This window comes from Lates calcarifer, linkage group LG3, assembly GCF_001640805.2.
Source record: "Lates calcarifer isolate ASB-BC8 linkage group LG3, TLL_Latcal_v3, whole genome shotgun sequence".
Lineage (NCBI taxonomy): Eukaryota > Metazoa > Chordata > Actinopteri > Centropomidae > Lates > Lates calcarifer.
Genome location: NC_066835.1, coordinates 21,440,495 through 21,465,286, shown reverse-complemented (window position 1 = coordinate 21,465,286; position 24,792 = coordinate 21,440,495). Strand labels below are relative to the sequence as shown.

Sequence of the window (24,792 nt, the reverse complement as noted above, 5' to 3'; positions counted from 1 at the left end):
ACATTTACATCAACACAATAATGTGTTAAAGTGTGTGAATAGTGAAGAAAGACGAATACTCCCTCAGGTACTTCATTTCCCTGGAGAAGTCATCCCAAGTCAAGTCAAAGTCTAAAAAAAAAAAAAAAAAACTTCGTTACATTAAATGATGTAAACGACGCGGCCAGCAGGTGTCGCAGTTGTTCTGTTTGTAGCAGCACAAAGAAAACTTGTCTCTCTTGAGGAGGGATCACTGAAGTGTGTGTGTGTGTGTGTGTGTGTGTGTGTGTGTGTGTGTGTGTGTGTGTGAGAGAGAGAGAGAGAGAGAGAGAGAGAGAGAGAGGAAATGTACTTGCGTGATTTGTTGTCACACACACACCGCCAGTGTTTCACACTGAGCCCAACTTTACTTTTCCTCCTCTCACCTCCAACCACTGTAATGCTGAAGACGTAGGCCAGGTGTGTGTGTGTATGTGTGTGAGAGAGTGTGTACAGACATGCAGGAATGGATGCAGACAGTAACAGTTCGGTACGCACGGTGTCGACAGGTAACCAGCGTTAACTGAAGAAACCGGGGCTACACCTTCACCGTGCGTTTGTCACTTCCTCCGGTCGAAGCTTCCCACCCTCCAGTCGGCTTTTCTCGTCGGGTTTACCCGCTCCTTCTGTCCTCACCGCCGGACTCCACTGCAGTGTTTACCTCGGCAGAAGAAATGTCGGAGGAAAAAACGGACATTCCCAACGAACTGTTCGGTAAGTTGACGTTAGTGAACAGTTAGCCGCCTGAGAGGTAGTTTAACTTCAGCTAACCTGCGCACACACCTGGATTATTGTTGTTGCTCTCAGCGTTTAAGCTAATTTATCAGAGGATACTAAGTTACTAAGTTAGTTAAATTTATCTCAGGTAAAACTGGCGTCCTGAAGTGGAAATAACATGAACTCAAAGCTTGGTTAAATGATTCCAAACTATCACTGCAATTCATTTAGGAGCTAACATTTCATTTACACACATGCTATGCTCCGTATAGGCATAATATCCAGACACTGTTGAGGTGTAAACAGCATCAACTCATCAGACATCACTGATGAAACAACAGAATTCCTCATCTAATGATCATAGAAACGCTCATGTGACACCACAGAAGGTAAAAACGACCACAGAGTCCAATAAACTAGAACTACAGAGGACCTCAGGTGCTCTCCTCACTGATAGAGGATTATAGGAGTGGTTTTTCCTGAGCTTTATAGCTGTTTTAAGTGGAACCATCACCGTGTTTCATACTTTTCTTGCTGCGTTTCAGTCACATTGTTATTTTCATGCCCCGAGGGAAAGGCTGGCTACCTGAGAATTTCTCCTCTGCCACTTCCTTATCTGAAGTAGAGGGGGGAGAGAGAAAGCTTTGGGAAAGGGGTGTGTCCTGTGAAATTCCTTTGGATTGTGAGATATTATCAACACACACTGCCTGGATGACTGAGTGTAAAAAAAGAAAATGTCAATTAAAAGTAAATTACTGCAATTTTTCTGGAGAAAGTAGCCTAAACTGTTGACTTTAAACATGGCACTGATACAGACAGGACTGCTGAATATCTGAGCTGTTGGAACGTTTGATCTAAACTGACATTTGGAGCCTGCTATTATTGGACTGAAGCTGTTGGCATTTGACATTTTGGGCTGATGTCTAATCTCTTCTTATCTGTGAATTTTAATGGACCAAAATAACAACAGTAGGTGGTTGCAGTGAGGTAGTATACCTGTGGAAAACGCTCTTAGAGCTGAGAGGAAGGTTCATTTTAACAGACTGTCATTAGAAATCAAGCCCAGCAGTGGGTGGTGAGGCTGACTCACAACCCCGTGCTCTCTGTTACGGTGCCTGCAGCCGAATCTCACACTGTATGTCACTGGACTGACTGATGAATGGGGCTTTTTGTTGTCAGCTCCTGCTGCTGGTTCTAATAGGACAGACTGACCCGACGCTGCTCATCATTAGCAGTTTAAAACTAAATGAAAAAGGTCATCAGGGTTGGGTTTTTTTGCGAGGATGGTTAGAAAGGGGGATTACCTTTTAATCTGACCTTTGACAAAAATATTGAGAAAACAGGAGCCAGACACAGCTCACACTGAGGCCAGTTTAATGCCAAAACAAAGTGAGTTCATCACCCAGCTGTGATTTTTGAAACTCAGCAGTGATACATTATTTTATTCTCTGTGATATAAGTTAACCTCTTCAGCCTTTACACTAGAGCTAGAGCTAATGATTTTTTTACACAGACATCTTTAGGCTGCAAATAATTATTATTTTCATTACAGGTTAAGCTGCTGACCATATTCATGATTACTCAGAGAATACTGATGAATGTACAACAGAAAATCCTACATATTCTGATCACTTGTTTGGTTTCTCATAACACAAAGAAAGGCAGCAAATCCTGACACTTCTCACACACAACCCTGACACCAGAATCCCTAAATATTCAACATGTTGGTTTGTACAGTGACTCACATAATCAGATCATCAAAGCAGCTGCAGATTAATATTCTTTACTTTCAGTTCTGCTTTAGGTTGCTTGTTTAGTCTGACCAACACAACTGTCCTTAAAGGTTCTGGGTCAAGTTCAAGTCACGTCAGAGATACTGTGATACTCAGATTTGAGTCTGCACCCCGAAGATATTCAGATATAAAACAAAAGGAATCCTCACATCTGAAAAGCTGGAAGAAGCAAAACTTCCTGAGCTTTGAATACTTCTCTCAGTTATAGCAAATGAAAAGGTTTTCAGGAATTTGGTTTCAGGCTGAATCACTGCTACTGTGTGGAAGCAGTCAGACAGAAAAGAGGAAGAGGCATTTGTTTGGATTAAACATGTTGCAAGTTATCACAGTAAAGTCATCAGTCAGCTGGGGACTCCTTGGTTTTATAAGAGGGAGAAGTCCATGTGTTTCTGATCAGCCTCCACGCTGCTTCATGCTGTAATGTTTTCATCCTCCTCATGACCTCATTATGTGTCTGGGCTCAGAGAGGAGGAGGCGGGGGACAGCATGAAGTCATGAAGGCGGGCCCTCGCTCTCTCACTCGTTAATACTCTGTCTCTCTCTTACTTCACCTTGAAGTCTCACTCACTCTTTCTCTTTTCTCCAACCTCCTCTTCCTCTGTTACCTAATCTTCATTACTCTTACTTCCTCAACCTCTTCCTCCATTTGTCCCTGGATTTTCCCACCACTGCATCGCCGGCAAAGTTTCACCAAACCTCCACCAGAACCATCACCCAGAGCCAAGACAGGACCGAACCAATGCAAGACTCCAACCTGCAGAAATATATGATGTTTAATGTTCTGTTTTCATGACACACCACAGACAGTAGACTATACTTGTCACACTACATTTAGACTGTAAAGAGGTTTTACAGATTCTTCCAGGAGTTTCCTCAACAGTTCACTGTTGATGCTTGTCGTCAAATTTTGTTTCACGTATGACACTGTGTGAATACTGCAGTAAGGGGTTGTTTATGTGGACGTATTGATGAACATAGTAAACATGAGTCAATTTGAAGGCACCATGAAACACCACACTTTAATCAACCCCATGGTTAGCTGAAGAGCTGTGGCCACCAGCTCTATTTCTGGCACAGCTAGCTAAGTGCTGCAGGAATGTTAAACAGGACTGAAACGGGACTGCAGGCAATCAAATGTCCCGTCTGAAACTCCTCTCTCCATTGTGTAATAAGTTGTAATCTGATCCCTCCAGCTGTTGTGGTGTTAATTATCAGGTGTCGTTTAACCTCGTTGCTGATCTGTCTGTTGTAGAGAGTGTGCGGGAGGCGGTGGGTCGGAGGGTGAAGCTGACCCTGAGGCGCAAAGTCCAGCTGGAGGTCAAAGGTGACAAGGTGGAGAACAGAGTGCTGGTAAGTGACAGCTGTTCAGTTTGTTTTCTGTGTGCTGTAGTTACAGTGCACATTTGAATACATTAAAGGGATGTCGCTCAGTATAAGAAGAATGAGTCCTGTTTAGAAAACCTGGAGCTATTTCCCTCTGAGAGACGGTTAATTTATTTATTACTGTTAAAAGTCATAAGTCCTGAAAAGTAGCTGCCGAGCTTCGTCAGGAAAACTGGTCTGCTGGTTGGTTTGTTACATGAGTGAATCATTTCATTTCTCCTAAAGGGGAAAAAATCAAGAGGCTGCGTGGGTGTGGGCAGGTTGCTACAAGCAGAGAAGATAAAACATGAACCAGGAAGTTAAGGTTTATTAGACCTCAGGACACGACACAGCAGAACACACCCCTCTGAGATAAGTTTTAATACTCTAGTAGGTAGAAATTGCTGCAGTGATTTGTTAACATAATAAATAATAAGGCTACTCTGAACACACTTCAGGGTGTTCTGGTAGGTGCACTTGTATGTGACCATCCATTTTTTGTTTAACATTATTCTGTGCCTATTGACCTGCATACTGTCAGTAACAGGTAGTGCTAAGACTCAACCTTGATGACTTAGACTTGGACTCAACTTGGATTCTTCTTTGCTGACTTGGACTTGAGCTTGGACTTGAACACTGGGTGCTAAGTGTTTGTCCACAGCACAGAGACACAACAGCTCGGACAAGATCAGCTGTTCATAAATGTGTTTGCACTTGACATAAACACACGATTAGTTTTTCTCCAAAAGAAGAAGCTGCTCTCTCATGGTGCTGATGTGCTGCCTGTGACTTCTGTGGAGCTAAGCACTGAGACTTGTTGACCCGCAGGAAGGCTGCATGTGGTTGTTAAATATTTTGAATGGCTGCGGCTACAGTAGCTGAGTCTGAGAGGAGCTGCTGCTGTGAGTCATGATCTGATGGTCAGTGTCTGTCTCTGCAGCTCCACAGATACTAAGCTTTAAAAATGTACAGGGCAAACTGATTCACAGGATTAGTGCTCTCACTGTTTGGTTTTTGTTTTGGCTCATCAGGATAAGAGCAAACACACTAACCCTCATGAATGAATGTATGAAAACTCCCTAACTGATTCCACCGTATGTGACCGTTGAACATGTCATCCCAAAGCTGTGAGCGTTCCTCTGCAGCTGTAACAGCCTCCACTCGTCTGGGAAGGCTTCCACAACACAGTGGAACCTGGCTGCAGATATTTGCTCCAGTTCAGCCACAAGAGCATCAGTGAGACACACTTCATCCGACACTGATGCTGGGTGATAAAACCTGCCTGTGCTCCAGTTCATCCCTGAGGTGTTGGATGGGCTCTGAGCAGGCCAGTGAAACTTGGAAAACATATTTTATGGAGCTGGCTTTGTGCGCTGCGGCGCTGTTATGTTGAAACAGGAAAGGACCTTCCCCAAACTGTTGGCACAGAGTTGAAAGCGTAGTGTTGCGTAAAATACCATTAAGACTTCCCTGAGTGAAGGAGCCCCGCCCACACCATGGATAACAGTCCCAGAGAAGGAATAAAGAGTTAGTGGACTGAGTCTGGAGGCTTCTCATTAAACAGCTCCAGCTACCTTCATCCAACCAACATGTTCTCTTGGTTGGGATTCATTTAATGACAAACATATTGCATTACTACATCAGAAAGTCTTGTGTCCGATCACCTGAGCACTTAGTATTTAGTAGTATTTATCTTATGAAATATAAGAAATAATCGTTATAATTCTAAGACAATGTTGTAGATATAAAGCAGCAAGACCTGTACCTCTGAGATTTACTGAGACCAAAAAGGTGGGTGTTAGTGTGTATCTGGTTTCATGCACAGTAACTGCAGGTATGTGAGTCACCTCGACTCTCTGTGTGTGAATATGAAACCTTACAAACACACACTCTAACGTGGGACCCTCTGTTTACAGCTCACTCAACCTTCCCGCTCCCTCAGCTCAGGAATCATGATTGAACACAGTTTTAAAAACACATTTCTTTGCCTTTGACCACATACCACGGCTCTGCACAGTGTGACTACAGCTCCTGTCAGGACTTGACTGAGGCAATCCAAAGCAACCCAGAGCCACAGGCTGTTGGGACACACACACACACACACACACCAAATTCCACAGCTGTAGATCAGCAGATCAGAAGTCCATGCTGTAATTTGACGAAATGAGGCAAAACACGCTAAATGTTTGACCATAATGTGTCAGGCTGATATAAGTGTAAATGAAAGTTAAATACAGACTGTTTCCTGAAGCACGTTACAAGAAAAATAAACCAGTGAAAGTCAGAGGAAGGAAACCTGCTGCAAGGAAAAGTGAGGGACTGTGAGCCAAAATAAAAACCCTCTCAGAAAACACTCCAATATGAGGAATGAGGAATGATGATGTTAGCCTCAGTCTGGTCTTATTGGCAACCATCACACCTGAATGATGGAAGACCTGTTTCATTATTGATTCATCTGCTGATAGGTTTCTATATTCATCAGTTTATCATTCTTTCAATAAAATATCTGAAAATATAGGCACAGTATGTCCACAGAGCTGCAAACCTGTAAGTCAGCACTGTCTGAGAAAATGGTCCACAGCAGCGATGACTGTCAGAATGGCGGCCCCAAATGTTTCACTCAAAGACTTGAACTGTCCGTGTGTTTACTGAGAGCTGTTTAACATCATTGTCTAAATTCAGATGATCTGGCTTCAGTGAACTTTAAGGCTTTCAACACCTCATCCTGTAATTCTGCAGCTCACGCTCTACTCTGTCATTATTAGATCGCCTGAAACAAGAGAGTCTGCTGTTTTTCCCACTTCATTCCAGACACTGGTAGCAGTGCATCATGGTCCAGATTCCTCACTGTTACCCATCTGTGTTCTGTTATCTGGTCAGCCTATGTGGACTCGCTCACCTGCTCGCTCACACACTTCAGCCAGTACGCTCACGTCTGCAAAACACCTGAACCGGGATGTTTCCAGACTTTATAAACTGAAACAGGTTGTTCAGATCGTGGGGTTACAGTTCATATACCAGGGATGTTGTTGCTCGCTTTCTCTCCATCCCTTTCTCTTCTCCTCTGCAATGACAGGGACCATTTCACTTGCACCATTTCAGACCATAACTCGGCAAACCAGCTCACAAGCTCGTGATGAAAATAAGTTACTAATTTCGTCAGTTAGAAACACACTGGCATTGGCTGAGTGAACGGCCATAATGTTCACTCAGACTCTGCCAGGACAGAAGTTCAACACGTGGTGAAAGATAATATATATTATTATCCCAGTCGTTGGAAAACCCTCTCCAGAGGCAGAGGACTCCGCCAGCTTTCCTACAAGAGAAAATAGACAAAGGCCAAGAGGGAACCATCTGCTCTGTTCGTATCTGAACTGAGAATGAGCAGGTTTCTGTTCATTTTGCTTTATTTTTTAATAATAAAATAATAATGTAAGGAAAATTCAACATCCACACCTCATCAGAGGTTAAAGAGACTGAGAAGTCATTACAAACCAGCATCAGCCAGGAAACTGACACAAATATCAAGAGTTAGAAACAGTTTGGTGTGTTTGTTACAGCTGCAGCACTTCCTGCTCCAGAAGCTGAGGATCATGGGTAATATGCACCACTGGGCCGTGTTTCAGTTCAGTGGGTCAAGAGATTGATAGGCTTTGTTTTCTGTGTGAACCGCTCAGACTCGGAGCCCGGCTCTCAAACAAACACTTGTTGTTATATGGTGGCACTAACATCCAGGTATTACCCTCTACCCAGAAACACCGCCAGTAGATGTTTCTCGACGTGATTTAGTGAGAGGCTCGCTCCATCCGTCTCTGTCTGACCGATCTCTGTGTCTGTTCTCAGGCCTTGGCATCACATCGAGCCTATCTGCTGACAGCCCGGGTCCCATCCAAGGTTTGTAAATCTGTGTGTGTTTGTGTGTGATTGATGACACTGCTGCAGAGACTGTAAAAACTGTTTTGTTTGAATTCCTCATCTCTCTCCATTCCACCTCTTCCTCTCCTCTTTCTCTTCTCCTCCCTTATCATTCCTGTCCTCTCTTCCTCTCCCCTTCCCTGCCTTCCTCCTCCTCCTCCTCCTCCTCTCTGTGTAGACATGCTGCTGCTTGTTCCTCCACAATCAAGTTGTTATTTTTTTCTCTTTTTGCCTTGTTTTTATTTCTCCATCAGCAGAGGTCCTAACACATTCCACACACTTCAACAATTTAACACTTCTTTTCTTTGTTTTTTCAAACCAAATTCCTGCAAAATGAAGAAAACTCCCACCAACACTCAGCTGTACTTTGTGTGTACATGGAGAACATTATACCTGCTTCACACCAACATGATAGCATTGTTGTTTTGAGCGTGTTAGCCCCTCAGAGCTGCTAGCATCACCGTAGACTCTTAGTCTTGTCATGATTAGTCTGAAATTCAGTCACTCATCTCAATAAATCCTTAATAAATCCTCTTTTCCCTCCACGATGTCTGATAGTATCAAAGCTTCTAGTTTTCCCCGATAAAGAGACTTGCAGGGTTGGTAAAAGTAAAAGTTTGGGTGACCCACCAGGACTCTGATATCTTTTGGCTGTCAAAGTATGGACATGGCCGTATTCTTCCTTATTATTAATCCCATAGAAATCTGTCTCTCAGTGCTGTACAGTACTGAACATCTAAACCTTTAAAAAAAAAGACTCCGTCATTTCGAAAACAAACAGACGCCAAAAACATTTGTCTGGGATTATTTTCAGCAGTGGATTAATCCACGTTTGGCGCTCTATTTCCAGCAGCGTGACGTTTCTGTGGGTTTTAGGAAAAATAAACTGATGTGTGTTCATGGTAATTTAGTCTTTCTCTCAACATATTCTGCCTTTTAACCTATTATCTGTTGCACGTGTCTCAACTTCTCACATTTTACTGATCTCTGCTTTTGTCCTGCATGTTTCTAAACCCACATTAGAGCTGTGTCTTCATTTCTTTCTTCCTCTACTGCTTCCTATTCCTCTGTTGATCTGACTTAATATTGCAGTCTCTCCCTTTCTCTTGCTCTCACTCGCTCTGAGTCTCTCAGCCCAGATGAGAACAGGTCCCACCATATGGAGACATTTGATAGTTTTACCCTCAATGCAGCTGTGAGAACAGAGCCTGTGGGAAAGGAAAACAGTTAGAGGAAGAAAAGGTCAACCTGGAGGGCAAGAGAGAGAAAGACGGAGAGAAAAACATTCTGGAAACAGTAAAATAAAGTAAACACAAAATGTTTTCTTGGATGCTATAAACTCTGAAGAGTGTCCTTCAATAAAATAGTCATAAAAGTTATGTAACAGTGAAGATTAAAAACACTTTCAAGGGACTGTGAGCAACACTTTTTCACAGTGCGTTCCTGGACTGGTCACTCTAGATGTTCAAATTATAGAGGAACAAATTTCATGTAAAACTAATAACCATAAGTCACTAAACCCATTTCACATTTAGACTGAACTCATGAACTTCCTAGGTTTAAGCCTCATACACGGCTTCAGAAATTATGGGTCATCAGAGGCTTAAATTATTTAAAAGAGAAGTGAACTGACAGTTAAACACAGTCCTAAAATAAGTGATGCTATTTCCTTTTTCTCATTTGAATGGTTCTCTGGTAACCCTCCAGGTTTTGCTTCTTGCTAATGAGTGTGTGAATCGGGCCAGACAACATATAAATAAATGGGAAAGTCTGACGCAGAGTGGAACTGGGCTCTGGAGTCAGCTCATACTGAAACTAACCCTGGATGCTGGGACAGCAGTGTTGGGATGCCTGAGAGGTCTGAGATTCAAAACCCTCATCCTGCTGAAGAGTCTGACCTCTTCCTTCTCGGCTGTACGATTAGCGCCATGTGATTACTGTGGTTTTTAGTGCATAACCATCCATCGACTGACCGATAACTCCAGGATTTATGAACCTGAGCCAGTGTTTGTTTTCACCGCTGACAGGCTCAGGTTGTTGTTAGGATTCCTCCTTCTCTGCTGTTTATCCAAGTGGACTAGGTTTTGTTATTTATGTCTGTGAGCTCTGTCGACATATTCAGGTGTTAAAAAGCTGATACAGTATAAATGAAACGTGGATAACCCCTGAGTAAAATCTGCTGAACTCGCTCTGCCAGCTGACCCCTGATCTGTTGTTCCAGAGTGGGCCAGTGGTTTTTCTTATTCTGTGTGTGTGTGTGTGTGTGAGAGAGAGGGGCAGAGTGGAACAGAGGGTGGTTTGTTCCTCAGTGTGTACTGTCCCAGCAGAGAGAGGCAGCAGAGGGTGAAAAAAAGACAATGGTGGAATTTAACAGCTGGCAAGGAAAGGAGGGGAGGGGGCACTGTTTCTCTATGCCCCTCGCCCTCTCTTCCTCTCTCTCTCTCTCTCTCTGTTTTCACTCCTTCTCCTCCGTCACAGTAACTCACTCTATATTTCTTATTCATTTTCTCCTTTTCAAAACTTCCTGTCTCGTTATTTCTCTCTGGCAGTAAGTCCCCCTCCTCTCTCTCTCTCTTTTTCTGTCTCTCTTCCTGTCTTTTCTTCTTCTTCACTTTTCTGTATCCCCCTCCCACACCTTCTAAAATAGTTTATTTGTTTCCTCTCTTGCTCCATCTTTCACTTTCTTTTTCATGTCCCCCTTTTGCTCTCCCTCTCTCTCTCTCTCTCTTTGTGTCTCTCTTGTTTTTCTCCCCCTTTTTTTCCCTCTCTCCCACTTGCTCTCTTTTGGCAAGAGTTAAGAATCCACTATTATTTTTACTCTCTCTCTCTCTCTCTCTCTCTCTCAAAGGGAAATGTGTGTGAGGTTATGACTCTACTCCAGACATTTGTTCTGCAGACTATTTGTAGCTTGTGTTTTTACATTCCTATTGTCTCTGATTTTTTTTCCTATCCCGGGGTTTGTTCAGGTCTTTAAAGTAATGACGTCCAGCTTCATATCAGTATACACCTCTGTTTCAGATTAATTCAATGAAAACCATTCAGACTCTTCAGGCATGTGGACTGTTGGTGATGTATATTGCATAATGTTGATCCAGTCATAAACCCTCTAACAGTGTGTTATTGTGACACAGTAAACACTCGTCTTTGGCTCTCATCTCCACTGCAAAACATGTTGGAGCTTGACGAGAGTCAGCTCAGCCGACCTTAAAAAATGTTAGCCACTTAGCATATGGTTGGGATTATCTAGCAAAGGCGCTAATGTTCAGCTTGATGCACTACATGACCAGAAGTATGTGGACAGCTGAGCATTCCACCCGTATGTGAAGCTGACCAGCTCCTTCCTCCTCCACTCATCTGGTTTCAGGCTTTAACGCCTGGTTTCTGAACCTGGCTGCTCCCCAGCATTAGTGAGGTCCAACACTGATGCTGTTGGATGGAGCTGAGGTCAAAGCTCTGGGAAAATAATCTCTTAATGGGCCTGGCTTTGTTCTCAGGGTCATTCATAGCAGACCTTAGCTATGAATGAACATGCTAACAGCATGTTCTGAGACACATTTGAATCCAGACTACAGTGGGACTTCTACTGCATGTTCTTCTATCTCACTCAAGGTTTTGTTTTTCTCTCTGCTTTGTTTGGAATCAAAATGTTTGGCTCAAAAACTCAGCATCTGAATTACATGTCAGTGTTTTTCAGCCTTCTGGGAAAACAGGAAATCTGTCCATGCTGTTGAAAATGTATCTAAATGTTCAGTATTGTTACGTAATACACGAGTGTGTGTATGATCTGAAATCTTTCTGCATCCAGATTTTACTCACACGCCGTCTCTGGTAAATGTTTCCTGGGAAAATTCTTCAGTTCTCTGGAAAATCAGCCAGTTTAGTGTTTAGGCTGAGGAGAGCCACAAGCTCTCTTCTGGGACAGAAGACTTCTGGACTTCTGTTTAACCAAACATGTTGCGCCTTTAAAAATAAGATGTTGAAATTCAAGATTATCTATCATCTGTCTCTTCTTGCTTCTTTTTAGGTCGAACAGTCCTTCAGCTACCTGGATATCCAGGGATTCAGCAGCAACAAGCCCACTCAGGTACACAAACCAAAGTCAAATAGAAACATGGGAAGTCTGTGTTTTATCATCTCAGCAGCACTTTGAGTCATTCATGCCTCGTCCCTTTGTGTGTGTTGCCCCCTGCAGTTGGTGATAGAGCATGAGCGCGGTCCGTGCAGCCTCCGGCTGGGCTCGGTGGAGGAGGTGGACGAGGTGATCGCTCACATTGGCAGCTGTCTGCACAGAATCTGTCCCACGGGCTCACCTGTGTAGGTACCACACAGCCAGCAGTTACAGCAACACGACGAGCATCATCATTTTATACTGTCGTTATAGATATTTCTTGGCAGACCACTGCACGCTCTTATTTTTCCTACGATTTTTTGTCCGCCCTCTCTTTCCAAACCTGCACATGCTCACTGAAAACCTGCTATTTTTGGTTGCATCTGGGAGCCGACTTTTCCAGAGACCTCATCCCATGTTGGTGGAGGGGGTGTTAGATTCATTAAGTTCAGGGGTTAATGTTTCCTTCTCTCTCATTCTTCATCCTTCTTTCTCCTCCTTCCTGCGTCCCTCTCTCTGTAAGGAAGAAAGGTGATGAAGAAGTTGAGTTTGAAGCCTCCAGAGAGGACGGCCGCCCTTCAGGCCGTCTGGGACGAGCAGGGCTCGACTGATCTGGGACCCTGTGGTAAATTAGCCTCGAAATGTTAAAGTTACATCCAGTCGAAGTCAAAGAGTCTGTGTTCAGGTGCTTAAACGTTGTTCTTCATTTCAGGGGGTTTCTCTCATCAGTACTGGTGTGTGTGTGATCACCTGGGTCTGCCGTACAGAGAGGAGGTCCAGTGGGTCAGTGCTGCAGACTGGATTCATTACTCTGCTGCTGCAGCTCCTTTTTCTCCTTCTGCTTTTTTCCTTTTGTTTCCAGTTTAGTTTCATCTGCTTTGTTCTTCTTCCTGTTTTTTTTCTGATACTTTATTGTCTTTTTATAGAGGCTGTTTCTGACACGTCTTCAGGTGCTTACTCTTCTGCTTTTTCTGATGCTTCTCCTTTCTCTGCTTACTGTACACTTGTTCTTCTTCCCCTTAGTATTTGTTTTATCTTTATGTTTCTTCCTCATGTGTTTACTTTTTTCATGTATTCTTCTTTTTCCTCTCCTTCTTTTTTCTTCTACTCCCTCATCCACCACCTCTTATTGTTTCTTTTTCCCTCAGTCTCTTTGTTTTTCACCTTCTGCTTCTTCTGCATCTGTTTCTAACATCACATTTATTCTTCTTGAAGCAGTAACTCTCTTCACTTTGTGTTGTACCTGAACGCACCATCATGAAGCTGTTTCCTCCTTTTTTTTCTTCTGTTTTACCTGTTGCTGTCGTCTCCTCCAGGACGTGGACACCATCTATCTCACTCAGGACACCAGAGAGCTCAACCTGCAGGACTTTATTCACCTGGAAAACAGGTACGTACACAGCTCAACACCTTGGATTCATTGTGAATTTTAAGATTTTAATTGAAATGAAGGTGAGATGATGACAAAGGATTTTATCCTCTGGGCTTCATGTTATTTTGTGATGTGTTATTTTTATTTGTGTTTGTTTTGAACGTCACTCAGCAGCAGTTATAACTTATTAAAAGAATATAGTGGCAGCTGTCTCTCTAAGTATTTTTATTTTTATTCTTCCTCGCAGGGATTTGGTGGCGATCATCGCAGCTCTGGAGTACAACCAGTGGTTCACCAAACTCTCCACCAAAGATTACAAACTGGTAACAAGCTGCAGTTCAGTTTTACCTGACACAAACAACTGCACACTGTAAACAGTACAGAGGATTTCTTATGAGAAGATGTAAAGGTTTCTTTAACTAACCTGAGAAATCATTTGCAGTGCTGTATTGATTCATTTAATTCCATTTATTCTCTCTGATGTGAAATAAAATGAAAGGCCTGTGTGTGTTTCTGCTCTCCAGTCGACAGATGTGTGTGATCAGATCCTCAGAGTGCTGGCTCGGTCCAGCCGGCTGGAGGAGCTGGTGCTGGACAACGCCGGACTCAAAAGGTCAGAGGTCAAATAAGAGAATTGTCCTTGTAGTGTTTTGTACATGGGTCAAATTGTCCTCGTTAACTGATCTGTGCATGTTAACATTTCATCAGTGTTTTTCTCTTTATCTGACTCTAAACCTTCTTCCTCTTGTTCAGTGATTTTGCTCAGAAGCTGGCCAACGCTCTGTCACAGAACCCCGCCTCCACGCTACACACACTCAACCTGAGCAACAACTCACTGGAAGACAAAGGTTCAAACACACTCATACACACGTGTATTCTGTTTTTATTGAGTGGATAAAGTTTGGAATGCAGTCTTTAAAAGTTATTATGGTTTATTCTGCATCATGGAAAATATTTGCTTCTCCTTCATTCATTTTACTGACGGTGGACATCTTTATCAGTGGTTTAAAATGTGTCTCACTGACACATGCTGTTAAGTCTGCTCTCAGCTGTTCATGCGCCCTCTGGTGGTCATGTTGGAGACCCTCACTCCTGTAAAGTCCAGTAACATGAACGGCTGCTTTCTGCAGGTGCAGCTGCTCTGAGCGCTCAACTCGCCAAACTGCCCATGGGCCTGAAGCACCTGAACCTCTGCAAGACGTCCATGTCTCCTAAAGGTGAACACTCAGAGAAGATGCAGACGGAGCAAATACAGTTGTTGTCCTGAACTCTGTTTTCAGGAGAGTCTGGTTGTCATTGTTCTGCAGGTGTGAACAGCCTCTGTCAGGCTCTCTGTGCCAACCCAGCTGTCGCCTCCACCCTCACACACCTCGACCTGTCGGGAAACTCGCTCAGAGGCGATGACCTGCCGGTACACGGCCGCTCCTTCTCTCATATCCAACCTCAGCTCGACTCCACGGTTTATTAAAGCTTTTCAGAAAACAGACAGAACTCAAGCTACAATCAGTTTTTTTCTTCACAGAACTTGCACAACTTCCTGAGTCATTCAAACTGTCTGGAGACTCTGGATCTGTCCAACAGTGACTGCTCACTGGAGCAGGTAAGAGCAGCTCATACACACACACACACACACACACACACACAAGAGTAAAATTTAACAAGGAAAAACAAGTGCAGCTTCTTTCCAATAACCAGTGAAAGATCTGAAACGATGCTTTTCACGTCCAAGTTGTTGAGTAAAGCAGATTTGTGTCCATGCTACTAAACCTGTCTGAAATAAATCAGAGTATAGTAAAGTTCAGTGTTGTGTTTTCAGGTGTGTGCGTCTCTGCTTAGAGGATCTCTGAAGCATCTTTCTGTCCTCAACATGTCAAAGACCGTCTTCTCTCACAGGCAAGATGTGAAACTCAGTAATTAAACCCAGTTTGGGAGGTTGTAGTCTGTGTGTCGTCTGTATTTACGTTGATATGAACAGATCTCTCCTCACACTCACACAGGAAGTGTAAAGAAGTCCCTTCATCCTTCAAGCAGTTCTTCAGCTGTGCTCAGGCTCTGAGATCAGTCAGTCTGTCAGGAACCAGGCTGCCTCTGGAGGCTCTGAAGTAAGAACACATCCACCAAAACACACACACTGAGTCAGTGAGCCCCTGAGTTCCAAAACACAATCAGACAAAGAGTCAGTGTGATGGACAACTTTAAGATTAAATGAAATGAAATTAAGAGAAACTGCCTTCATCTGGAGCCTCCATTTTTTCAGTCATACAGGAATGAATCTGTGAGAAAAGAGAGAAGCAGATTCATTTCTTCGATCACAGCAGCGTGGCAGAGACCAGGATTTTCTTTTTCCACTTTTAGTATTTAACAAAATACCAAATATCAAGCCTGACACTGATGAGTGCAACAAGTTCAGACCTGGAGATCAAGAAGAGGGATTGGAATAAAGTGACTTAATGGAGAGGGAAATGAAAAGCTTTTATTGCTCAGTGTATCAGTGTGCTGACCATCACATGTAAGTTTTTGTTTGTGTGTTTTCCTGTGTGCAGGGCTTTGTTGTTGGGCCTCGGCTGTAACCCAAACCTCAGTGACGTGTCTCTGGATCTCAGCTGCTGTGAGGTAAAACTGACACGAACCTCAGCACATGTTTAAACACACTGTAACACTGCTTTAATCCATATAAATATATATATACGTATATGGTACACTTTGGAAAGTATTGACAATCATTCTGAGAAACCAACCTCTGTTTTTTCTCAGCTGCGTTCGGGAGGCTCTCAGATCCTGGAGGGCTGCATCGCTGAGATCCCCAACATCTCCAGTCTGGACATTTCTGACAACAGTGAGGATGGTTTAGACGTGGACCATTTATGATGATGCTGCATTGACTTTGATCATGACCTGTTTACATCTTTGTGCTGCACTGCTCAGGTCTGGACATGGATCTCACCACTCTGCTGGTCTGGCTGGCCAAGAACCGCTCCATCAGACACCTTTCACTGGGCAAAAACTTCAACAACATCAAGTCCAAGTGGGTGAAAAACGTTCAGCTAAATATTCCTGAAGGACTGGATCCCAGCTGGATCGCTTTATTCTTAAAAAAAGAGTCAATAAAATGAACTCGCACCACTGAAAGAGTGTTAATAATACTGTTTTATGAGTGCCATGTAAACTGCTTAGTAACTTAACTGCATTTTAATTGTGAACTCATTTTCTCCAGAAATGTGGCCCCAGTCCTGGACAACCTGGTTCACATGATTCAAGAGGAGGAATCAGTGAGTGAAGCATCATTTAAACACCAGTCTCTTTCTCCTTGTATTACCTCTGTTCCCTCCATCATTCTGGCCTGGATTTCAAACTGATGCATTTATCAGACACTAAATTCGTCCCATAAACAACCTGCCTGTAAAATCACTCCCACTCTTTTCCTCCTCTGCAGCCGCTGACCTCGCTGTCCCTGGCTGATTCCAAGCTGAAAGCCGAGCTCTCCATCGTCCTCAACGCTCTGGGCAGTAACACCTCTCTCACCAAACTGGACATCAGTGGAAACTCTATGGGAGACATGGGGGCAAAGATGCTGGCCAAAGCCCTGCAGATCAACACCAAACTCAGGTGAGCAAGGACACAGGGTTTCATCTTCCACACAGTCAATCACAGAGGTCAGGTGCCTGTTTTAAACGACCAGAGGAAACTAATTAAGTCTGAAACTTCTCCTGTGTCTCTGCAGGACAGTAGTATGGGACAGAAACAACACCAGCCCTCAGGGTCTACAGGACGTTGCTGCCGCTCTGGAAAAGTGAGTATGAAATTTATGCTTCATTTTAATGTTTTAAAACCTGAAAAAAATGCATTATGTTAAATTTGTCTTCCCATCAGGAACTACACCATCCGTTTCATGCCTGTTCCCATCATGGATGCTGCTCAGGCACTGAAGGCGAACCCAGAGAAAACAGAGGACGCCTTACTAAAGGTTACTGCTCCTACAAAAAACAAAAAACATATGGCTAAATGTAGATGTTTGATGCTTTGCAAAGAGCACTGCTGAGCCTCCACTGCACTGTTTTGTGTTGCAGATGGAGCAGTACCTGCTAAGGAACCATGAGACACGTAAATACCTGCAGGAGCAGGCGTACAGACTCCAGCAGGGAATAGTCACCACCACCACGCAACAGGCAGGCTCAGCAACACACACCACATCCTCAGACCTTTACTTCTGACTGCTGACCTTTCTGTGCCCTTTTGTAGATGATGGACATGATGTGCGTGAAGGTGCAGGATCACCTGAACTCTCTGAGGTTCTCAGAGACCAACTCGGTTCAGGAGGACATGAAGGCGGCAGAGAACCTCATGAAGGACGCCAGGAACTCCAAGACAGTAAGAGGACATGACCCACAGACTGTGACTGTGTTCAGTGTCGTCTGAGAGACCAGGACTTCCACTGCATGTGTTTTTCTAATTATACAGTTATTCTGGTGTTAGAGGCTTTCAGTCTCCACTGATGAAAAATTAAGACCACAAAAATACTCTGAGATAAAACATCATTGTCTCCCTCTCTCGTTATCTTCATACCCTGTTCACCCCTCCAGCTGCTCCCCAATCTGTACCACCTGAGGAGTGGGGGGGCCCGGGGTGCTTGTGTTGGAGCCATTCAGGACAAACTGGAGTCCATGGCTGGAGAGGTGGCCAGGGTGATGGACGAACAGCTGCAGGTACTGAACAACAGAAGCTGCTTTGTATTCACTGGGAATAAGTGTGAGTGTTTTAGCTGAGCTGGCTCCTCCTCTCTAGACAATGCTGGTGTCCATGGTGGACGCTGCTGAGGGTCTGTGTCCTCATGTGATGAAGAGGAGCGGCCTCCGTCAGGAGCTGCTGAAGGCTGGAGCAGGGAGGATGACTATTCCCCGCAGCTTCGTCACCACCACGCTGCTGGAGCAGTCCGGGGTCGACATCATCAACAAGATCAGGTTATTTCATTGAACGATCTTGCCTTTATTGTTGATTATCACAGGTCCATGACTGGTATTTCCAGAGGACCCAGTCCAGTATTTAGCCGTGTTACTGCAGCTGATGTGTGATTTCAAGCTGGTAAACACATTTTCTGTCCAGATCTGTCATGTGCTTCCATAACAAACTGATTTTCTGTTTGTGTTTATTCTCATCGCAGACTAAATTTAGATGTGTGGTGATGAGGCAGAGACAGCTTTAACCTCACTGCTCTCACCAAAAAATTCTAATACATGTTGGTTTGGGTTTGTTTAAGTTGGATCATAGACCTGGTTCGAGGCCTTTCTAGACAGTGGATCTTCTTGAAGACCTCTCTGATAGGAAAGATGTGTTGTGCTGTGCTCTTCTTGATTTCTGTGTGTTTTTGGTAATGCAGTGAGGTGAAGCTCAGCATGGCATCATTTCTGTCAGATCGCCTTGTGGATGAGATCTTGGAGTCTCTGTCCAGATCACAGCACACTCTGGTTAGTGTCTCTATCTGTGTCTGTTTTTCCTTCTTGTTTGTCTTTCTGTCCACTCATCCCTCCTTCCTCTCTCTGTCTCCAGGCTGACCACCTCATCAGGAAGGGTCAACCTCTGCTGCACCAGGAGCCTCAGATGGAGACAGAGGTCCTGGATGAGATGGTTCTGGAACCAGAGAATCACGACCAGGAGCCGAGACAAAGCCGTGACCCGGACCGGAAACACGAGCTGCAGGATATGGACACCTGCATGGTAGAAAAACATGATTTTGTGTGCTGAGTTTAAAATTAGTAGAGTTTGTTAAAGTACTGTTAATACTGTACGTGATGTGAAAATGATGCGTTTGCTGTTTAGATGACGCCTAAATCGAAGAGGAAGAGTATTCTGGTCAGGATGCTGCGTCCTGTCTCCGTTGCATTCGGTGAGTGACACAGAAAATGTCAGCTACTGCACAAACCAAACACAGACCGTTTTTCATCCAGCTGTCTCACGAGGCCTTGATGCCTTCTGTACAAAACAGAGATGGAGTTTGACTTGGACAAAGCTCTGGAGGAGGTTCCCATCCATGTTGAGGACCCCCCTCCTCCTCTTCCTCCTTCACAGCCATCAGACAGAATGACAACCAGCTATGGAGACCTCCCTCCTCCCCCAGCTTCTCCGGACACAAAGTCCGTCTGTCTGGGCGAGCTGCCGCCTGTGGACCACAAGACACTGGAGCATCGCACCAAACAACGACCAAAACCCAAGAAGAGGACAAAGCCCAGCCGACCACATGTAGGTTCCCTTCAGCTTCAGTCCTTCACACCAGCTCTTATTGATTTATTCACATTTCTCACTGTTTGCTGCTGTGGGTCTTTCAGCGGGAGGCAGCCAGCAGTTCAGCACCGCAAGAGGCAGAGCAGAACAGCACCATGGGAAAGTTGGACGAGGGCCTGGATGACTTTTTCTCCAAGAAAGTCATCAAACTCAGTTTCAAGTGAGAGTCATGTTTTAAACTGAAATTGATTATTGACACATTGATGTTATGCAGACATCATTTCTTTATAGTCCTCTCAGGTTTCATCAGTTTAAGTATAGTCGTGTGTCATCAGCATAAAAAAGTAACCAGATGCTTTCACACAATGTGACTAAAACTTGCATGACTAAAAAAATAATATTGTTTTCTAATTTTGTTAATCTTTTTAATCTTCTTCAGACTTCCTTCTGTCAGAGGTTCAGCCCCAAACACTCAGGAAGCAGCAGATAAGAAACGTGAGTCCAGAAAAAGCGGTTTCTTTAACCTCATCAAATCTCGGACATCCCGCTCAGAGAAGAGCCATGGAGCTGCCGCCATCACTCCACCACACCCCGCCTCCTCCAACAGCGCTACACCCTCTTCTTCTGTCAGCCCGGTGACTGAGGAGGTGCCGCCGACATCCCCCACACTCCCCACACCACCCGTGAAAAATGCCGCCTCTGTGGTGGAGCCCCATCAGGAGCAAAGGGCTCAGTCCTCCAACCACACAGATTCTGAGGTGGAGGCCTGTCCGACCACTGTGGAGGAGGAGAAAGAGGAGAGTGTGGAGAAGAAGGAGAATGTGGAGAAGAAGGACCACCCCCACATACCCCGCCATATTGGGGTTCCTGTGATGGGAATGGACCTGCTGGCTGAGATGAAGGCCAGACAGGAGAGAATGGCCGTAAAGAAGGTGGGTCCATGGGTCAACAGCTATAGTCAATATATTGATACTACATTGTCTTAATACTCAAGAAGTCAAGATTTATTTCCTCTATCACCATTTCAGTGTAGTTAACCATAAAACAAAAGTAAAACTAAAACCATAGGAGGTTGTTTATTGACAAAGGATAAGTGCTCGTGCAGAACTTTGTTCTGATATTTTTCAGCCTTTGAAAAAAGGGAGAAGTTAAAAACATTAGTTACTCAAATGAGAGGACTCCTGCAGTTCCTTTTTCATCACCAGGTTCATTTCAGAGCAAACAGGGACACGAAGACATTAAAAAGAACTTGAAAGCAAATAGAATGACCACATTCACTGACAGTTGTTTAATTATAATAAAAACTCTGTTTTCAGTCTGAGTCGTCGTCCGTGCTGGACAAGGTGGACGGTGACAAAGGTGAGTTTCTTTATATTCTGCTGCATTCGGACCAATGTTGGATTCTCAAACCACATACAAGGTTAAATGTTACAGTGCCATTTTATATATATATATATATAAACATATATGTACACACCATAGCTTGAAAACTTGTCACTCAGACTCATCAAGTCCATAGTAAATAACACCCTGTAATCTGTCTGTACCTTTTTCCTGCAGCCAAGTCAGACATCCAACCTGCTGTCCCAGCAGACACTGATGAGTCCAGACCGGAGCCAATTCCCAGGTCCAAGCCACCGAGCATCACCCCCAAGCCATCTCCATCCCAGGCCCCCAAAGTTCCACTGGGGCCCTCTGGACCCACCAGTCCAACCAGTCCCAGGCCAAGCAGCACCGTCATTCATGGTAGGCAAAGAGGAGAGGAGAAGCCTCCACTGTTAAATATTTTTATTAGCACATGTAGGATTCTGTTTTAAATCCCATACCTCTCTGGTCCTCAGATGACTCTGCTGAGGCTCCGGCAGCCAGCTCCTCCTCTAAAGCACCACTTCCTGCTCCTCGCCTGAAGAGGGCGCCATCAGAGCAGGAGCGAGAGAGCACCAGCAGCAACCCTGCAGGACCCCTGTCTCCACTGGATGGTCAGTATCTCTGTTGGACTTTTGGAGACATGGCATTAGTAGTAGCAACAACAGCTTATAGTTTGTTCAACAAAAGAACAACTCTGGCAATGAGGTGAAAACCAAACCTCACAAATCACACAAATGCTGTGTTCAGGTCAGTTTTAGCGAACAGATTGAAGGGGTTTGTTATTAGAAGTAACATCCCCATTTATTAAAATGTGTTTTTTTATATATAAACATGATATATTTATATTTACTTTATAAACTACATTTCTGTATTTCATGTTGTTTTTGGTTTGTGTAAGATATTATTTCATTTGTACAAAACATTAGCCACACTTAGCTTAGCATGCCAGCATTTTATAGAGAATGCAACAGTTATGTAATATGTTTTTAGTCTGTGTGTTTTCAATGTGCATTATTGAAAATACCAAGCTGACAGACAGCTTTGGATGTTGGGATGTTCCCCTCTCATATGTTGTTTCTTAAACATGAAGGTTGCATGAGTCAGTGTTCCCTGCGAGCCGGAGCACAGCTGAAAATATAACACTCAATTTAACAGGTGACCTGTTTAATGAACACTTTCAGGGCCATGTTTGACGCCTCCGCACACACGGCGCATCTGAAGCAAAGGTCCATTACGCTGAAAGCACACGCATTCAGTCCCAGCCTGTACTTGACATGTCCAAGTGTCAGAGTGTGTGGGGGATTTTGTGGTCGGCTTGTGTAATTAACACTTACAGGAACTCAGTATTTTCCCTTAAAAAAGCGTTTCTCCTGTGTAATCAAAAAGGCAAGTTGTCGTTGGCGATTGTGCAAAAAGATGTGTTTTTAAAATCAAAGAGACAAGAGGAAAAGGTCATTTACTCATCTCAGCAGGCGTTATTACACACCTCTCACTGATAAACTGTGACTTGTGTATTTCAGTTAACACACCATTAAGGCAGAGCAGTTCCATGTTTTGGTACATAAACCACCTCCACAATTTAAAAAAACAAACAGGATGTGAGTTGGAGTCTTTCTTTTATTATGTAAATCAGTCACAATCTATTTTGTATTAAAACAAACGTTTTCAGTCTAAAATAAGTTGATGTGTTTGGTGAGATATAGCTTGAGGACACACAGATCAGTCTCTTCATGTCTGTTGTTTCTACAGTTGAGTTTGGAGACGGTGGCGATGCGTTCGACCCGCCCACTGCTGGTGCAGAGCCCGGTGTCGGCGGCAGACAGTGGTCATCTCTGAAGAGCTCAGCCAGTCCTCCTACTGTCAGAGAGGAGGACCGAGAGCGCGCCAAGTCCCTCCCCACTTATGGTTTGACCAATCACATTTCTGCCTCTGCATGGTCGTCAAAATGTAGCAATGATTACATTTCTATGATGAGCCAAGGCTGGAGTTTATCTTCCAAATTACAGCTGAACAGTAAACTACATATACCAGCATGCACCAGTACTGCAGGTTCCCTGTCTCCATCAGTGTTTCAGTTTCAGTGGAACAGGTCGTGTTCAGTACCCTCTGTACTTCCTAGTATTATGGAAGACTCTCAGCCTCCTCTATCTACCACTACCACTCTATCACTATCTTCATAGTGTCCAAGATTAAACCCACTTCTCCTTCACTCTTTTTTATGCATGTTTTTTTCCTGTTTTCTAGGTCTAACTTCTTGTGTCTACAAAATTCATTTATACTTGTTTATACCTACTTATATTGTTGTTATTTTAAGGGTCTTGGTTTACTTTTCCTTCTATGGTCTAACTTTAATGTCCTAGTCCAGCAGTTTCCCTCATTCTGTCTTGTTCTCTCTCTCTGTAGTGAGGCCTCCATCTCTGGCAGACACTGATCTCAGTCCAGCTGAGGAGGAGGTTCAAACTCCAGCTGCTGATCTCAAATCTGACAATAAATCAGGCGAAGAGTCTGGTGATGACACTCCTTCAGTCTGATGCGAACAAGATGTTTATGGTCTTCTTCAACTGTGAGGACAATCACATACTGTACAGACAGTGGACAGTAATTGATAAGAAGTCATTTTATGTATTTCTTTTACAATTCCTGATGAGGCACATGTAAGCCGGAGGGACACTGTAAAGTTTTTTTGCAAGCGTCATGTTGTTATCAGTGGAGTTTCCTGACCTTGGATCAGTCCAGATGTCTGGCTAAATGGACACCAAAACATTTCCATTACCGTCTCTGTCAACAGCTCTAATAGGACCGTAAAGAGGCGAGCAGATGGGTCTCATCTGCTGCAGAGACAATCTGTTGTTGCTTAGAAAACCAGGTCCAGCTATTAAAAGCTCAGTTAGTCTAAAGCACTGATAAGAGTGAGTCTGAGTGGGTCCAGAGTGAAGCAGTTTGGTTTTACTGTATTTACATTTTGCAGGTAAACTGTGAGTGTAAGTCAGTGAACAGGTCACCTGGAGATATGACTCAAACTTTAAAGAAATCCCAAACATGTTTTTATCCTGCAAACATTCACTCCTCATCTTAGAACAGCAGACTCTTCTGCTATAGCCAAAGTTAAGATCTTTTATTTTTGATATCTCAAAGGTCAAACTGAAACAGATGGGTCAGATCACAAGTTCTACTCAGCAGTCATTCACCTGTCTTTGAGTCGTGTTTGGAAGTCATAAAATGGGAATGTCTTCCATCGCTGTGTGAAAACTCTCAGCGAGTGGAGACCAAGAACAGCTGAGTGACCTTAAAGTATTTCCTTTGTTGCTCCGCCCACTGAGGTTTCACTCATCCAAATGATTTCTGTCTAAACCTAGACTTTAGATTTTAGGACTTAACTCAGTATCTTTAAAAAGATCCTTTGTGAGAAGGTCAGTAGTTAAAATTCAGATTCATATTTAACTTACTCTGCTATCGACACTGCTGCTGTATGCTCACATATCATGCCTTATTACATACTGATCCCTGTTAATCATGTACTGCTGCACTTACAAACGTATTATGTATCAATGTAAATATGTACTAACGTGTGTTTAAGGTTCTGTTTATAGAATAAATGGGGTTTAATCAGAGTTAAATTCAGAAACTCTGGGGTTTATATTGTACTATGAGCAGAAAATCAGATTTTTTTTATCAATGAAACATGCTGTTGAATCTGCATGGATTTTCATCTGGGATTCTTGGTGATGGTTTTCATTTTATTGGGAAAATATTTTTACATTTTTTTGTGCTTTTTAAAATATTTTCAATTAAATAATGTGTGTTATTGTTTATATGTCAGTGGACTTACAGGCCTGGAAATATGTCAGATATTTCTGTATTTGTATGTTTATACCAATAAACACTGTTTTACTGGTCTGACTCTCCCCCTCACTTTCTTTCGC

The 24,792-nt window shown here is 43.6% G+C and overlaps 1 protein-coding gene across 1 annotated transcript; it reads left to right on the top strand.

The window, feature by feature from the left end:
- Nucleotides 1-288: 288 nt before the first annotated feature.
- Nucleotides 289-24,765, top strand: LOC108887579 (F-actin-uncapping protein LRRC16A). The gene is made up of 38 exons (XM_051069050.1): nt 289-732; nt 3,781-3,878; nt 7,734-7,784; nt 11,830-11,889; nt 11,998-12,119; nt 12,441-12,538; nt 12,626-12,696; nt 13,230-13,303; nt 13,533-13,608; nt 13,810-13,898; nt 14,039-14,133; nt 14,416-14,502; nt 14,593-14,696; nt 14,808-14,885; nt 15,102-15,178; nt 15,283-15,387; nt 15,829-15,898; nt 16,040-16,121; nt 16,211-16,310; nt 16,500-16,554; nt 16,719-16,891; nt 17,007-17,075; nt 17,156-17,249; nt 17,353-17,451; nt 17,525-17,653; nt 17,866-17,988; nt 18,068-18,243; nt 18,660-18,747; nt 18,830-18,997; nt 19,100-19,166; nt 19,266-19,519; nt 19,606-19,721; nt 19,941-20,433; nt 20,818-20,860; nt 21,062-21,247; nt 21,343-21,480; nt 22,619-22,774; nt 23,273-24,765. The coding sequence occupies exons 1-38, from the start codon at nt 693-695 to the stop codon at nt 23,398-23,400; spliced, it is 4,332 nt and encodes a 1,443-aa protein (XP_050925007.1). The 5' UTR covers nt 289-692; the 3' UTR covers nt 23,401-24,765.
- The last annotated feature ends 27 nt before the right edge of the window (nt 24,766-24,792 follow it).

Bases quoted from the DNA above. Each gene is read 5' to 3' on its own strand.
- LOC108887579 (XM_051069050.1), top strand. From the start codon at position 693: ATGTCGGAGGAAAAAACGGACATTCCCAACGAACTGTTCG. The intron at 14,134-14,415 runs GTTCAAACACAC...TGCTTTCTGCAG, and splicing joins CAACTCACTGGAAGACAAAG to GTGCAGCTGCTCTGAGCGCT. The intron at 14,886-15,101 runs GTAAGAGCAGCT...TTGTGTTTTCAG, and splicing joins GTGACTGCTCACTGGAGCAG to GTGTGTGCGTCTCTGCTTAG.